The sequence below is a fragment of the Ambystoma mexicanum genome, chromosome 2q (assembly GCF_040938575.1).
Source record: "Ambystoma mexicanum isolate Mex_15411 chromosome 2q, UKY_AmexF1_1, whole genome shotgun sequence".
NCBI classification, from domain to species: domain Eukaryota; kingdom Metazoa; phylum Chordata; class Amphibia; order Caudata; family Ambystomatidae; genus Ambystoma; species Ambystoma mexicanum.
Window position 1 is genome coordinate 190,402,516 of NC_090924.1, and position 17,249 is coordinate 190,419,764.

The following is a 17,249-nucleotide window of genomic DNA, read 5'->3' on the forward strand; positions in this document are numbered from 1 at the left end:
CCCACCTTTGCTCTAGGAGTGGAGAAGTAGTAGGGCTTGAAAGTCAAGTGAACTAAACACGAATCAAGGAAGGCGCGGAGAGTCTTGGAAGAAACGTCATACTTGTCCACTATTCCTCCCAATATTACAATTTTCTTTGGTTGCGGAATCACCTGATAGAACTAGCTGCTTTAATGCTGCGTTCTCTGACTTGAGGTTCTGTACCTCTGTCAGGGGTTTTGACCCATGTTCGAGTTATTATGCTGCAACATTTGGGGCTGTGGGCTCAGAAAATCAAAGATGGCCGAAAAAGCCCACATTGCGCCAGAATCCAGGAAAACCAGGCAGTTTTTGCGCACACCAAAATGGTCGCCTGACCTGCCACCCACCAGTGCGAGCGTGATGGGCCAGAAGCCCCATGAGTGAAATGTGGTGCCAAAGGAAAAACAGCAGTGCCGGTTAGCTCAAAAAGCGCCTTGAAATCACCTTTGTTTCTCTGAAATGCAAGCTAAAAATGCCTATTTTAAACATTGCAAGATATTCAAAAATCTCACTGAACACCAGCAGACATTTGGCAGAATGTGGTCTTGTGTGCATACAAAATATGGAAAGATGAAGAGCCCAAAACAATGTTTATAACAAAACTGTCTGAGCTGTGGATGTCAGCAGCTTAACTGAAATTGGATTTAAAACCACTAAAATCGAAATGTTTAAAATAAATGAGTGACCTACTTTTGAGTGTCACATAGGTTGCAGCTGTTTAAAGGTCATAGTTTTGAACTTAGAATCAGCGTTCTAGCTGATTGTGTAGAAATTGTAAGTTTGATTTGAATGAAGAAAAACTGGGAATAAAAGTGACATTTGGCTGAAGCCTGGCTTGAAGAGATTGAATTCTGCCCGGCAACTACCCCCGACAGGAGTTGAAACTTGCTCAGCCACTGCATTCGCAGGCCTGGCTGCCTTCTGCTGTTCCCACCAAAAGGAGATTACACCTCTGAAGAGGGAAAATCAAGATCAAACCCATGCCCCCCCTCGAGATCAAACCCATGCCACCTCACCCCAGGCGCATATACAGAAGAACAGCAGGAAGAACAAGGAGCGCACTTATCTTTTGAACCAGGCCCCAGCGCACCCATGGGTGACAAATATGCTGAAAGACACCCACTTCACCAAAAGTGTAACTTCCATGTTACATTACAATCAATGCAGCAATATCAGAATCTACAAACACAAAAATCCCTGTTTAAAGGCTTGCAAATGCCTATATGAATTAACATGGTCTAATTGCACAGTGTAAAGCCATGTTTCAGGAAATTTACAGCCAAGTTAATTTCTCTCACTGAACACTAGCTGCAGATGCCTTCACCAATACTCCTCGCAAACCCACGAGCAGCCAAGGTCACGCAGTCAGATAACATTGCTTTCTGCAGACAAACATTTCTTAATTCTCCACTAATGCGAGTAAGCCACGGCAAAGCACCAAAGCCCAGTGTGTTTTTTTTCTTTTCTTTCTGGGAACAAAAGACATTTTCGCAAAGACTCGCACAACATTTGAAACATAACTGTAACAAGAATGGCTCAGCCCTGGCCAATGAGCGCTCAGAGCTCAGGTGCGAAATGCTTGCTTCAGCTAAAAAGTTATGGGAACAAATTCATAATGCAACAAGCTAAAATTAGGTAATGGTGGGCTGGCACAGCTAAACCAACCCACTGACGCAAAACTCTAATGTCCAATTATCAGGCTCTCTATAAGGGCTGCATAGGTAACCTATTACTTAGCAGCCAATAACAGGAGGAGATAGGTTTCTGGGAGCTGATCCAATTCTGTGAGGTCAGCCTGCAGTGTGATTACAAAGCTGGCTTGCAAGCCAGCCCCGGGGGAGACGGCGCCTGAACTCTCGATGTGCACGATGCTCTGCGTATTTTTTACTTTTTTTGCTGCCCAGGAATAAACGCAGTTTGGAACATGTGGCTGCCTGCTGGGGTCTCTGTTGCATTTCTGGGGGCCATATGGGAGGTGTTGGGGTCTCCCATAGCTGGTGAGGGTATGACTGATGGGCCCCACAGCCCTGGTGGGGGTCCAGCTTCTCCCCAACACCTCTCTGATTGAATCAGGGGAGGAGCACCTGGGAGCAGGGAAACAGAACAATGAGCCTTCCTTAGCTCAGGCAAATGTTAAATTAGGGGGGTCGTAAATGGCTTCCTCTTGGGAGAAACTGGGAGAAGCAGTGCCTCTGTGAGCAACTTGAGTTGGAGGAAGTGGACAAACCAGAAATTCCACCATGTGCTTTGGGAAACCACACCCCTCTGGGCCAGAGCATAATTTTAAAAAGATGGATAATTCATAGTACGGACTTGTCAAAATTATATAATTAATCTCATTATTCTTGTGATTTTTCTGTGCACATTTTAAGAGGTGTTAGGACTCTGTGGTATGTTCTGGGGGCTAGTAGCAGAAAATAAGGTATTACTCTGAATGTCTGTATGTTAAAAATCTGACACTTTATCATCTGATGCCCATATTCCTTGTGCATGTTTGTGTAAATTCTGGAAACGTTTAGAGGTTGTGTTCTTGATGAAAAGGGCAGAATTCTGTCATAAGTGGACACGACATCTTACAAAGACAGGGATCGGATGGTTTGGTGCTACAGAAAATATGTTTACTGGACATATAATATTAGAAAAATGGTACATAGATAAATATGTATTTGGATCAAAAATAGATTTGTGTGCAAATTGACAAGGGGAGTGTTCTTTCTGTGTGCCATAAAATTAATGCCTGATGACACTCCATTCCTTCCCCCAATCAAGGGAGAGAGGAGAGCTTGGCCAATGATAAGTTGTGAGGGGCAGGCTTAGTTATGCCCACGCACACACCCATTTTCAAAACACATAAAAAGAGACTGCTTTGGACAGGCAAGACACTCATTTTCCATTTTCTTGCTAAGCACTCTGCCGGACCAGACAATATCCAGAAGGACCATCTCCAGAACTTAGAATCCAGACTTCAGAACTTTTCAGCAGGCCTCAAAATCTTTTGCAAATTATTCAAACAGCCAGGCTGAGCTGTTTGATTCTGGCCTAGAACCCTGTGCCAGTACCCAGAAAGCAGTGCTGTATCCAGAATCCACTTGATCCAGACCAGCAGAACCAGAGACCCAGACCAGATCGCTGTGAGCAGAACCGGTACTAAAGACCGTCCGTGGCGAGAGAACCACAGCCAACCTGACCAGATCTTGACGGCCTATTTCAAATTTATAGTGTGAGTACTCAGCTAGAACTGTGCAGAACCCATCTCTTAGTTTAAAATAATCTGATTCAACACATTTGAACCTGTCCAGAACTGCATCATAGAAATCGTGTGTTCATTCTGTCATTTCAAAGCTGTAAAAGTGTCATTTTGTCATTCTGATCTGTCACTTTAATTTTGAGAATCTACCTTCACTAAATCATCCGTATCTTTTGAATCGTAGGTTCGCGCTCTCTGCTAAAATATATATATAAGGAGTGTCTATTGAATTCCAGTCCAAATAAAGTCCAAATAAAGTACGTGTTAATCACTCGTTGCTTTATCGTCCTTCTTTTTAGTCATCGATCAGGTCTGCATACCCAGAAATTCTTCTTCTTGTTTTGCTTCTGAATCAGCAACAGTGAGAGGGAGGGTCTTGCCTTTATAAATCTTCACATCATTTAAATGGAGCCAAGTTCTTCTTCCTTGTACCTTAACTGCAGAAGGGGACACTTCTTCAACACAGAATGGGCCATGGAAACGTGGCTCATGCCACTTCCTGGAGAAAATTCTTTATCAGGACTATGTCCCCAACATATAACTTAGGTGGTTGTAGTAGTTCACTTGGATTGGTTGCCGAATTATCTTCTTCTGTGTTCTTAGACCGACCCCACTGATGCTTGACTTGATCTAAAATGAAAGAAATACTGGTAGTCATATATGTCAAATAATCATGCATCTCACCCCTAAGGTTTTGGCTACACTCTAGGCATCACTCCTAACCCTACAGGGCAGGAGAATAGGCAACCTTTTTGGCTTCTACATCCATGGCTTCATTCCCACAAGAGATACAATCTGTCTGCTTAGTATGCGCTGCACATTTAATGACTGCTATGGCTACTGGGAGTTGTAGTGCCTTAATGAGTTTCTCCAGTGAGGATGCATGCTGTACTGCAGAGCCGTCTGTGTGGAGGTAGCCCCTCCTCTTCCAACGTGCCAACCCTGTGTGTACGGTTGATGTCACATAGACATAGTCACTGTACACCGTCACTTCCTGCCCTTCATGTTTGTCAAGGGCAACAATAAGCGCTATTTATTCTGCTGCTTGCGCTGAATAATGAGATGGTATCCTTGCACTTGCTACTACTTCGAATTCTCCATTTAATCTGTGTCTTACTACAGCTGCGCCTGATGCCTTTCCCCACTAGTCTTATCAATTTTCAAAGAATCATCAATAAATATAATCTCCCCTCCTGCTAAAGCATTTTTCTTCACAGGGGGTTTATAATTATAAAATTCAACATAATTGGCACAGTCATGCACATGATCACCTTCTTCTACGGGTTCAGCAATGAACATGCTAGGGTTCACTATTTTACATCTTACAATTTTAATAGTTGGGTTTGAAATCATTACCTCATAAACTGAAGTCAATGTGCCCTTGGGTTTCTCTAGAATGGCAAATAGAGCATGCTCCACGAAAAGGGTCATAGAGCGGCCCATGACAATATTTGTGGACTTGTCAATTGGAAAATGCGGTGGCTGCCAAAGATTGTTCACAATGGAAGTGTCCTCTCATAACAGGGTCTAAAATCCCACTGTAATATGCCAAAGGTTTGTACTCCAGTGTGGTTCTTTGTGTAACTACTTCTGTCATTACTGACCCATCTGTGTGTGAAAATAGATACAATTCCTCACCATAATTGGGAATTCCTAAAACTGGGGCTGTACAAATTGCTTTTTTTCAATTCTTCAAATCCTTCCTCCATTTCTTTAGTCTATTCTAGTTTCCTCACCATAATTGGGAATTCCTAAAACTGGGGCTGTACAAATTGCTTTTTTTCAATTCTTCAAATCCTTCCTCCATTTCTTTAGTCTATTCTAGTTTTATTTTACCAACTTGTGCTTTCTTTAATGCTTGCAGAAGTGGCCTTGTGTACGTACTATACTGAAACACAGAGGTTCTAACGTAATTGCATAAACCCAAAAACTGTTGCATCTGTCTCACTGTGTTTGGTTTTGATGTTTTCATGATTGCCTCATCTCTCTCAGGTGTCAATTTCATTCTTTCATGTGAAATCAACTGACCTATGTATAACACTTCTAATTGGCAGTACTGTAACTACTCTTTGTCCACCGTATATCACTTGTCTTCTAGAATAGTCATTAATTGCATAGAGTCCTGTCTGCACTCATCCTCTGTTTTACTGCAAATCAACAGATCATCTGCGTATTGTATCACCGCACTTTCGAGATTGATATTGCCTAGATCTATCTGTATGACTGTGATGGGGAAACAGTAGCGGCCACTACTGAACAAAGCAGGAGGGAGGGGTATGAGTCTACTATCACACCGGACCATATAATGCCAAGTCTAAGAGACACGAGTGAACAAGAAAAAACCCAGACTACATATCCCAGAATGCCCCACCAGTCAACTATTACACTGGACAAAACAAAGCTAAATCTAAGAGACACGAGGGAAGAAGAAGAGACACAGACTACATATCCCAGAATGCCCCACCGAATACATAATCAAAACAAAAGCCAGAAAATGGGAAAAGAAATCATACAAGGAAGACGAAAAACCATGTTTCCCTATACTGGGGGTTTCGGGCAGTCGGGGATTAAAACCAAGGCTAACTCTGTGAGGTTGAAGCTGGGAGGAGGTGAATTAGCATCATGTGTAAGGAGCCCAGGGCTGGAAACACCCGATGCTAATTGCTGGGGAGGAGGCACATCGGGGTTAAAAGCATCGGAAAACAACTCAACTGGTCTCTCGGTTTGGAGGAAGGAGGCTGACGGAGTGGGCTCGGAATGGTACGAGGCCAGTACCCCATATCGGTGGGCGTATTATAGGGAAAAGGAAATCTCACCGGAGTTCCCCATACTGGTCCTGCAGTCAAATCCGACTGCACAGCAGATGAAGGCGTCTGACGAGAAAGGAGTCTCAACAGCGTGAAAAGGAAAGTTTGTTTATTTACTGAATTCCAGCCCGAGGCCAGCGCAGAACGGGTGGGTCCGGGAACCTGCAGCAGAGCGGGGAAAAGAAAGCTCTGAACCATTTGGGCGTGTGGAATAAAAACGCTTGAGTCATTAATGTTGCTTTAAGGAGGATTTTACTCCGGGGTTTTCGAGGTACGAATGGCCGTTTTGGGGAAAGAAAGGCTGCCATTCCTGTGTTTTCCACGTTATGAACTGCATTCATTTGGAATACTGCAACTTTGAGTTACACGTTACGAACTTCATTTGTGGAAATATTGCAATCCTTGAGTTCGGGTGTTACGAGCAGCCTGTGAAACCCCTTTTTATTGTTTTGCCTTACGAACTTTAACTGAAGCTAATTGGCTGAGAAAAGACCGGTTGCACCCAAACCGATTAACCACTGGTGTGCTGTACCAATAACATCTTATTGGATACCTTACCTTCTTGTCTCTGGCTCACTACTTAACAATGTCTCTGTTAAAGATTGATGGGGACTCACAGTTCCCTTGAGGCAGCCTAGTATGTTTTAGTGCCTTTTGGTGAAACCTAAATGAAGGCAAGTCTTGGGAGTCCTTATGCAACAGGATCTAGAAAAAAGAATTTTTCAAATCGATCACTGTGAAGTATCAAGCTTCTACTGGGATACTACACAATATTGTCGCCGGATTAGGAACTAAAGGAAACTCAGCATCTACAATCTGGTTAAGAGGTCTCAAAAACTGGATACATAACCAACCCTCCTTTAGATTTCTTAATTGGATACACTGCGGTATTACATGATGATTCTGATGGCACCAGAATCCCCTGATTCATTAGTGCTAAAGTAGTCTGAAATATACCTTCATCAGATTCTCGAGACATGGGGTACTGTTTTGCATGGGGTAAAATTGCAACTGGCTGAAATTTTATTTTAACCTCCCCTATCCCCTTCAATAAACCTACATCATAAGGGCCTGTGGTCCATAAGGCACTCAGCACTTTTTCAAGAACCACCTGAAAGAATGCTGGTCGCTGCTGCATCATCACCATTCTTTGTGGAACTTCCCTTTTCTCTATCCTTATCTAGTATGTAATACTCATGAAGAACACTACTTCATCATCACTTTGGTCCTCCCTGAAAATATTGTCATCAGTTATGTCAGTCAATCCGTACCCCTCCTCAAGAGCTATCACTTTTCTTCATGGTCTACCCTCATCGTCTACTCTTTCGAGCATTCCCATTTCTTTTTGTACTATAGTTGCTTCTAGCTCTATAGGAATAGTCTGTCCACCCTCCTCATTCATAGGTATTTGTGGTCTAAATAAAAACTCATCAGGTATTCTCACAATTTTTTCCTACCAGGCCAGAGAGCTATGTCAGTAAAATGCCTACTCCATATAGAAAAATCTCTGGATCTACTGGAACACCTCGCAGAGCCACTTGCCCTGTGACCGCCAGCATGAACTCTCCCACATTTAAATAGTGTATTCTTGGAGTGGAGTACACTATTCCTTGGTCCATAAATGAAATTGTCATGTTTAGTTTCGATGAAATCTCTTCCTAAAATGTTAACCGGTGTCTGCTGTGAATATAACAAAGGAACAGACATGTCACATACTCCTATGGTAATTTATAAGTAAAAATAACTCAACTCGTAGCTCCAGAGAACTCTTGAGCATCCATGGCAATACCTGACATTGGATATTTTCCCTCTCGTATACACGATCGGGTTGCTCCAGTGTCTACAAGAAAATTTGCTGCATATCGTCACATCGACCCTTGGCTCCTCTTGAGGGTCTGGTGTCACTGAGAGTACTGAACACATTAAGCCACCCTGTGAGCTGTCCTATTGTGGATACACGCTCATCCCCATCCCTGTGAAAGGATTTCCTCTAACCACAGTGACACCTCCTATCCTAGTTGTCAATAATTGTCCTGTGTTTGCATACTGATGTGTCTGCACAGGGGTTTGTTGCGACTGCCCTTGTTGCGGATTCATTTGTACTTGTCCCTGCTGTTGCACCTTCTGTACTTGCAGTGCCTTTACCTGATAAGAAGTGTGATCTTGGGCAAAGCCCTCTCTGGGCTGTGTGCTGCATGGCAGAGGATAAGCTGTCCTCCCTCTGGAAAATTGGCCATTTTGTACATTCCGTTGGCTCCCACATAAGTGTGCAATATGTCCTGTCATTCCACAATTCCAACATACTGGAGGAAACCTCCTGTTAATCCCTCCATGGTTATATCCTGCCTGAGTATTGTGGTTCTCATTCAGTGTATTTTGCAACCCACCATGGTCATTCTGAAATCTCCCTCCTCTTCCTCTATAACCCATATCTCTGCCTTGCGGCGTAAACCTATATCCACCTTGGTACATTGGGCGTGAATTATTCACATGTGAAGTACCTATTGCTTCTTACATTCCCAATCCTTCTCCGCTTGTCAGTACGGCCCCTTCTATATCAAATTTTGATAAATTTTTCTGAACTAACTTGGCTTCCCTGATCTTCTTATTCTCATTTTTCTTTTCACTTTCTCTTGTAATAACCGACAATGGTGCACTATTGTCAACTGTATCTCAGTCCATGGCTTCGCTTCCATCCCTACTTGCTTTTTCATCTACCTCTGCAGTGGCTCAGGCAATGTCTGTCATAAACTGTGGTAAAATAATGCCAATGTCTTTTCACACAGCGCGCAAGTTTCAAGTTGCCATTTCTCCTGAATATCCTGAATGTAAGCAATAGGGTCTTCATCTTCCTTATTTTATATGTCATAATTGCACCCATTTCTGATGTGTCCGAATATTGTACCCTGAGTGCCCTCTAAGCGACTGCTCTACAATTATTAAATGGCGCTCCATCATGCACTGTGTTTTGTGCAGTCACACTTGAATATCCCGCTCTTCTGAATATATCATCAGCCCTCACTCCAAGAATGGCTGCCAGGAAACCTTTTATGTCCCCTTTGGCCAGCGTATTTCCTCCTGTCATTTTCTCTAATTCGTATATCAATTTCCCAACAGACGAAGTCAAACTAGGAAGCTTGCATCTTAAGTTATCATTGTCCATCTGTGGCCATGGAATGTATTGCAGTCTTGCTCCCCCTTTTTTCAATAAGGGGAACTGTGTGAACCCCATCTCATAGTCGGATCCCACTATTAGTCTATCCATGACAGTGATTATCATCCCTGTCTGTCTCCTTGTTGGTACCAACCTTAACCTGCTTAAATATGGTAGAGACTCTTCCTTCTCACTATGTGATCGTCCTCGGGGACGCTCAGGATATGCTATGGGATCTGGCGTTCTATCTTTAGGCTGTTCCAGATGTGACCATCTCACTTCCTTATTCATTTGCGGGCTTCCTTCAGGGGTGCACGCATGCCCACCGTCCGCCCGAAGACCAGGCTCTCTTTCCTTGTCTGACATTTCTAGGCCCCAACTAGTGTGACTATCATCCCCATCACCCTTGTCTAAATTCAGTCTGCTCAAAGACAATGCCCTGCATTCATCACTAAACAAGTTTCCTTCCGCACTTCGTAATTGAGGTACCGGGGATCAATCACCATTCCCGCAAGTTCCATACTCACTGCGTTGTCTTAACTGTTGATAGACCTTATCGATCCTTTCCCAAATGCGATCAGCATCAAATCTTTCTTCTTCAGGAGCTACTCTAGATACTGCTACTGCTACTTCCTTTATCGGAAGAATCTCTTCCACTCTGTCCCATGGCATTTCTGGGCTCGGCCTCATTTGTTCTTTATGAATGAGATCGGCATCAAACCCACGCTGTCTCCTTTTTCATTCTACTTCTTTACATCCTTTCACTTTCTTGCATCCCTTCTAATTCTTTCTTCCTCTTGCCTTCGTTCTTCTATTCTCCTTACTCCTTCCCTTCTTTCCTTTTCTTCTCTTCACTTCTGCAATCTTTCATCCCTTAGTCTTTGTGCTTCTTCCTCCTCTCTCTTTCTTTCCTTTATGTCCCTTTCTTCTATCACTCTCTGTCTATTGTCGTACTTTCTTTGTTCTTCTGCCCGTTCTTCAATGTTTTCTTCCTCCTCCTGGTATATCTGCTCTCGTCTCTCCCTGCTTTTCCTTTTCTGCTCATCCTCTTTCAGTCTTTTCTCTCATTCCTTATCCTTCCTTTCTTGTTCGTTCTTATCTTCTCTTTGCCTAACCTTCTCAATACTTTTCCCATCTGTAATATCTGTCCTCCCATCCATTCGTTTTGTAAGAGACCTACTGCGTCAGCATTATCCTTTTCTCCCTGCCATCTCTTAATCTCTCTGTAAACAAATTTGACCTCTCACTTTTTTCTTCCTTATCTTGTGTAAATGTATAAATCTCTTTCCTTCTTTTATTCTCTTCCGGACTATCATCGCTATTGTATGCAGTGGGGTTCATGTATCAGCTTACTATACCCTGTTGCTGCTTTTAATTCATTTAAAGGATACACTCCTATCTCTTCCGTAGCAACACTATTTGCCTCAGGCAAGGCAAGGGGCGCTGAAGGCTCAACATCTTCCCCCTTATGCTGTTTAAGCATTCACTCCTCAGGTGGCAGGTCTTCTCTCTTTTATTGATACATCTTCCAAAGCTCTAAAATCTGTAATCTTTTCTCTAATTTCTTCCCTGTGTACACAGCGTGCAAGTATGTGGTCATGTGTTGCAAATACCGTTCTTGACAATGATCCCCTTGTGACCACGGCATGAACATTTTATCTGCTATCCTCTTTACCTATTCTGCACTGTAATGTTTGAGCTTGGGCACATGTTTTGGCAGTGTCTTGCAATGGTGCATGAGAGGAGTATCCCCCATAATGACAAGTATCCACTGACTATCGATACATAGCAGACCATTAAATAACTCTTTTACCTTGGCTTAAATTACTACTTTTTTCAATGTTTTAAAACAACAAATTTGAGCAACCACCATGAATTGCTGCTCAATCCTCTTGTTTCAATAACTTGATTGGCACAAATCTTTTTACTACACTTATGGCCTGATTCATGGAATGTTTTCCTATGGAATTGTGCCATTATAAAACACTTCCATGAATCAGGCCCTTTATCTTTACCCACAGTTACTTCTTCAACTCTTCACAATTTCTATTGTTCCTCGATATTTTACTCAACAGACAACATTTAGACATGTACACTTTATAAAACACTGACCACCTCTTCCCTCGTCTTTACTTGTTTTACCCTGTACAGGGTTTGAGACATTACCATATGCAGTCCTGACCACGTGATTTATATTTCACCCTACTCCAACTGGAGTTTGAAATGTGTCCTTCGAATTCCATTGAATTAGGAATCTTTATGCAGTCTCTCTTATCTCTACAATTGTTTCCCATTACTCAAAATGATCACAATCCCGTCACCTGACTTTGCCATTCCCCTTAGTCCACTCACCATTCGTTAATTGACTCGAGGCCTTCGGTATCGACTCCTCCTTCAATCCGACCACTTTGCATTCTGTCCGCAGAGCGCCCGTGGAAACTGGGCAGGGATTTCTTCAAAGGGGGACCTGCCCACCGTCTTGATTCTTCTTGCAAGTTTATTTCTATTTGGCCGCTCTCCACAGGAAACTCTGCGATCTTCCAGCTAATGGCAGAATAACTCCACATCCAAATAACCGAACCAACTCAGGAAGATGGCAAAGTACTGTTTTATTAACAATTATCTAAAACAGGGAGTTACAAAGAGCATCAACGGACGCACGCTCAATTTCTCTCAGTGATCTTTTCACAAAACAAAGGTTATATATCAAAAATACATCAGAGTTGACGTCACACTATGTGGCAAATAATGAAAAACCTCCTAAGGGTTACGATAGGCTTAAGGGGAACATCTAAGTATATTATCTATAGGAACTAGGATTGTGATTGGCTGCCCACTGTCAGGTGGACAACATATCTAAAACATGTCATCTTCAGAAACATTAGCTACACTGTATCTCATTGGTTTTCAAACTATAAGGTCCTTTGTTATATGGACCACTACAATTGGTTGGCACACTTGTGCCATGTCTGCAACATTCGGTTCACTTAGCAGCATGTAAGCCCAGACCCAGGTGCAAGGAGATGGGGCATGACACTACCTCCCCTCCCAATTAGCCCAGCATCTCTCATCACCCAAGCCTTCTGCCATGAAGATTGTCTTTGAACTTGGCCTTGCAAAAGTATCCTTGTCTTTTCAATACAGGGGAGTGCAGGCACTCACTATCGTGTTCTGGGACTCCAAGTCCAAACTCTATTTTCTTCCTTGGCTCACGTGACAGGAGACCAATATTTGGTCCATTTTGTAGGTTTTAAATGTTTTAAATGAATAAAACATGGCACTCTTGGTGTTTTTTATTTGCACTTTAAGAAGGGATGATTCATCTTTGCACGTTCGCTACTTTCCAGAATAGATAGCCGACCTTGGCTGCTTCAGTTTTGATATCAGGCCAGACAACCTCGCCATGCAGCTCCATGAATAAGTTTAGTCTTGCTGCAACAAAATGTTCCCTTCCCTTTTCATGGGTCCTGGCTTACTAAATTCATGATACCGATGTCCAGCTTCTGTACAATGGTGGCTTTGCCTGCATTCTATTAATTACGTGTAGCCAATTTCTATGATGACTTAGTCTGCTTGTGTTTCAGCATCTGTACACTTATTGAACAATTGATTCTCTGTAGCACTTTGTGCACATGTAATCTTTTTTGTATTTAAGGTTCTCTTGTTTCTTTACTTCATCATTAGTTTCTGTAGGATCCATACATCCTCTTCAGCTAGTATCCCCGGACATCGTACATGTCTCTTGCGTCAACACTAGCTTCTTTCTTTGCTCTTTATCCTACTCTTTCAGGGAGCTCATCCCTTAGGTTGTCATCTCATCACTTCCGGGATACATTTGGTAGGGTTGTTTCAACGGGTATCTTCTTTTGAACACACGTTGCGGTATTGGCACAACTGCTGGTGTTAAACACGGCACAATCTCAGGTTTCCAACATATGGGAGTTAGGGGGCAGGGTTTCCTGCAGAGGCATGCAGCTGCTCCTCCACACATTCCTTATTAGTTCGGTCCCTCTCAGCACTGTGAAAATGCATTGTGGCAGCTGCATGTGAGTTATAAAAATCACTAACATACCAAAACTGCATAACATAACAAGCTATACTTTTAAATAACCCCTCGCCTTTGCCTGCTTCATACGTAAAGTCCATGTGGGCATCACACAGGGTAAGTCTGCAATTTCTTTGCCACTCTGAGACATAATATAACATGGTCCATAGCCAATGGGTGTAGCATTTGTTTCATCAAGGTTGCTGGGGTTCCCAGACGCCAGTCATGAGTACGTTTGGACAGATGAAGCAGTATGCTGGGTGGAGGAGGCAAGAGTAGTAGTGCGACTTCTCTGCACAGCATTCCTTCACTTCTCCATTTTCCTCATGTTTTCTTCTTTTACGAATCCAAAGGCCCTTTGGATCTGACTTGCGCAGGGGAGGGGGAACGATTCAGGACACAGATGGGAATCGAGAAACAAAAGAAATTGATGCAGGAGAGTTGAGCTGTAAACATAGCTTGCACGCTTATGAGAGATGAAATCACGACTCACGCGCAAAGCGCAAAGTGACTTTGGTTATTATAATTATAACAATATTGATAATTTGGAGCCAACCCTATGTTCAGCCACCCAACACCAGTGACATTGTGGACTTGATTCCAAGTGAAAACAAACTATAAAAGACAACTTGGATGCACATCTGGGACCAGAACTTGGACGTACACAGCCAACGACGAGCGTACAAAGTTAACTTGTAAAAAACAAAAAACAGAAGGGCTCTGTCAGTTGAACCAAACTGCGTGTGAGCAAAAAGATGTGCATGCAGGCTACCACAAGGGGCGGATATCCATTCTCTTGTCTCTATTCAAATCTAGATTCCCTGTAGGACTTTCCTGGAAATCAACACTTCATGGCAAGATAAAGAGGGCAACAACATGCACATTAGAAGCGTCCTGCACAGATGAGTAGGCACACTTAATCGGACCATGGTAATATGCTGTAGAAGTAGAGGTGGCAAGCCAGTATGCTGTTCATAGGATGCCATCTGGCTTGGCACCTCCAGAAAGCCCAGGATACTTTAAGCCAAGTGAATTCCAAAGGCAGGAGCATCCACTACCTGCTTCCACAATTACCCAATGTACCCAGCAAGCAAGGATTGATGAAGGACCTGCACAGAATGGGTTTGTCATTGTAACAAACAATTGAGAGGCCCCTGGGTGACGCAAAACTCTGGTTGATACCTCATAATCATGCAGCCACTTATCAACACAGAATTTGGGGAAGGAATGGAAGGGTGGCACTACAAGGGAGCCAGTTTTGGTCATACATTGGATATACAAAGACACCCCTTGGGAATAGAATTGTTTGTCAATGCCCAATGGCAAGACATAAGAACCGTGGGACACCAAGCTAAGGAATATCGCCCCCTTTATTCAAAGACAGGCGGCTGTCATCAGGCCAATGTAAATAGTGCTGAAGGACCAGGTCAGTATCCCGCGTGCCTCTGTAGTCCAAACCTGATGCCTACACATGTGAAAGCCACACATTATCCAGCAGAGAAATTGCATATGGACAATAAGACCTTGCTGTGCTCGAGGATGGCCCATTTAAACATCTGAGTAGGCCACATTGAATGAGCTCTAAGTCTTGCCCCCACTGTAGAGCTTGGAAAGCTAGTATACCCCTTTAACTAAGAGTGTTCCAATGGGATCTATACCCAGTTCATGTATCAATGAGCCCAGGATGTCCAGGATTCACATAACACATCTAGAGTGAAGCTGCATCTAGAGACAAAGATGACCCACGGTTGAATGTGGGTGAGGGCCACCATATGGGCTCTGTCATCAGCGTGTCAACAGGTACACTTCTTTGAAGCCCAGGTCTTGTCCAGGTAGGGTAAGGCACTTGCAAATCTATCCAGCACTTGATTAATGGGGTACCTGAAAAGGAGAATGATGATGTTGGCACTATAATCAGAGGGAGCAATGTCAACCACTTCACTACATTTCATAAACAGCATAGACAAAGACAATGCGAAAGCAGGGTCATGATTGCAAAAGAGAGATGGTGTGTTGTGCCCATCTTCACAAGGGCACTGAATGGAGTGTAGAATTCAACAAGGTACCCTACACATAGGCTGGAAGGATCTGAATGAGCAGGCCTTTCAGATTAAACAGCTTATCCTTTTAACATATGAGTGATTTATCACAACCCTTCCTGGGGTACTTCCCAAGTGCTGGAGAACAGTAACAATGCTGGGGTAACATAACCAAGCGGCACACTCTTTTCAAGCAAAGGTGAGCAAGGGCATTCAGTCCATAACAATGAACATTCCTGTCTGTGAAGTAAATGATGAATTCAGTGGGAGAGGTAGTGAGCCACATAGTGAATGTGGCATCAATCCCTGGACTGTTGGTGTTGGATATTCCTAGGACAAAACATTGGATTCCCCCTTTGAGTCAGACACTGGATCTTTGATTATAACGACATTAAGCAGATGAGCTGAGCAGGATTTGCTGAAGAACCTCTCGTAGAAAGTGTTGGACTGGTCCCCATAAGTGGGCAGTAAAACCTCACCTCAGTGAATGACCTGAAAGGGATGAAGTAGGAGACAGACACATGGCTCTAGCTAGCATCACTGAGTTGTAATACTACAGAGTAGATGGTCAATTAAAGATGCTTGGTAATGGGCTTTTGGCAGATGAAGGGAGTTCCCAGACAATCACAGGGCAAGTTTGAACACGTTCCTGCCCACCTGTGCAGACCTATAAGCAGTTCTTAGCCAGCTTGGTGACTGTTTCAATGAGGTAACAGAGGTGCTCATTCCTGGCAAAGGGAGCACAACTTTAGAAAGAGGCACTAACAAGGAGACTCACCAGGAGATAGAAAGGCGATCGAGGATGTCACAAAGACCCAAAGTGTGGCAGTGAGAATATTTTCTACTCCTGCTAATGCATCATTATCCTCTGCTCTGTTCCAAACGGTGGCTAAGGGCCTCATTACGACCCTGGCGCTAATGGGTTAACGTCGCCGTAAAAGGCTGCGGCGCCGTTAACCCATTAGTGCCTGATTACGAGGTCCCTTTGCGGGACCTGACCTTAACGGCTGGTCTACATCAGCCGTTAAAGTAGGGAACCGCAAAGGGACCTTGGTGCTAAGTACAGTACCGCAATTTGCGGTACCGTACTTAGCGCCTTTCCCATTCCCATTGAGCCCTATGGGGCAAAAATGGGAATGGGGAATGGCCATGGAGGAAGGGGGAATTACCGCCCCGCCAACCTTGTAATGGGCTGGTAATTCCCCCTTTCTCCATGGCGGAGTCGGTAGGTTACCGGCATGGACCATGGTGCTAATAGCACCTTGGTTTTCCACAATGAGGCCCTAAGTATTGTTTATGTTGCACCTTTTTCAATATTGTGCCATAGGGTAAAAATTGGAATTACCTTTAGTATTGTCTGATTTGTATTACATTTTTGTTTACCTTTTTCACATGTTCACCCACTGTGTGCCTTTGGAAGAGTAAGAGCAAGACTTGGCCAAAAAACAAGAATGAAGAGAGGAGAAAAATCCAACCCTGAGGTAAATAGATTGAAGTACTCGTCAATACTGCCTATCATACAGGCGAGACTCATTGGCAAGCATATATGACCAAGTAAATGTTAAGAGCTAATTAATGCGATAACAGGAAAAACTGAGAAAAGACTGAAACATATTTTATGTATGTCACCCAATCGTAACTGGCGTACTGCAAGGAAAGCCACATCAACTAATGATAATGATGGTGCTATATTGATTGTACAATCAAAGGTTGAATGAGGTGGCATCAAGGAGAGAAAAGATCACATGGGGCACACTGATGGCAATGGTAGATGAAACGTCCAAAACTGTTGGCGCAAATCAATGCAGATGCCAAATAAATTGACTAAGCTAAATTGATTGAACAAATGCAGCTGGGGAGGGAGTGCTGTGGGAGTGTTTGGCGTGTTGGTTACAGACTGTTCACAGACTCGTTGGTCTGTTTTCACTTGCCAATG

At 43.4% G+C, this 17,249-nt stretch overlaps 1 protein-coding gene across 5 annotated transcripts in view; it reads right to left on the bottom strand.

Annotated features, from left to right (window-relative positions):
- Positions 1 to 17,249, bottom strand: part of LOC138569270 (uncharacterized) — a 754,354-nt gene that overhangs the window by 451,864 nt on the left and 285,241 nt on the right. The window contains exon 4 of one of the 5 annotated variants that reach the window (XM_069647108.1): positions 3,776 to 3,898. The exons of the other annotated variants lie outside the window; for them this stretch is intronic. Within the exon in view, the coding sequence (XP_069503209.1) occupies positions 3,791 to 3,898 (108 nt within the window). The 3' untranslated portion in view covers positions 3,776 to 3,790. Of the gene's footprint in view, positions 1 to 3,775; positions 3,899 to 17,249 lie in introns of those variants that run through there. 5 annotated transcript variants of the gene reach the window in all.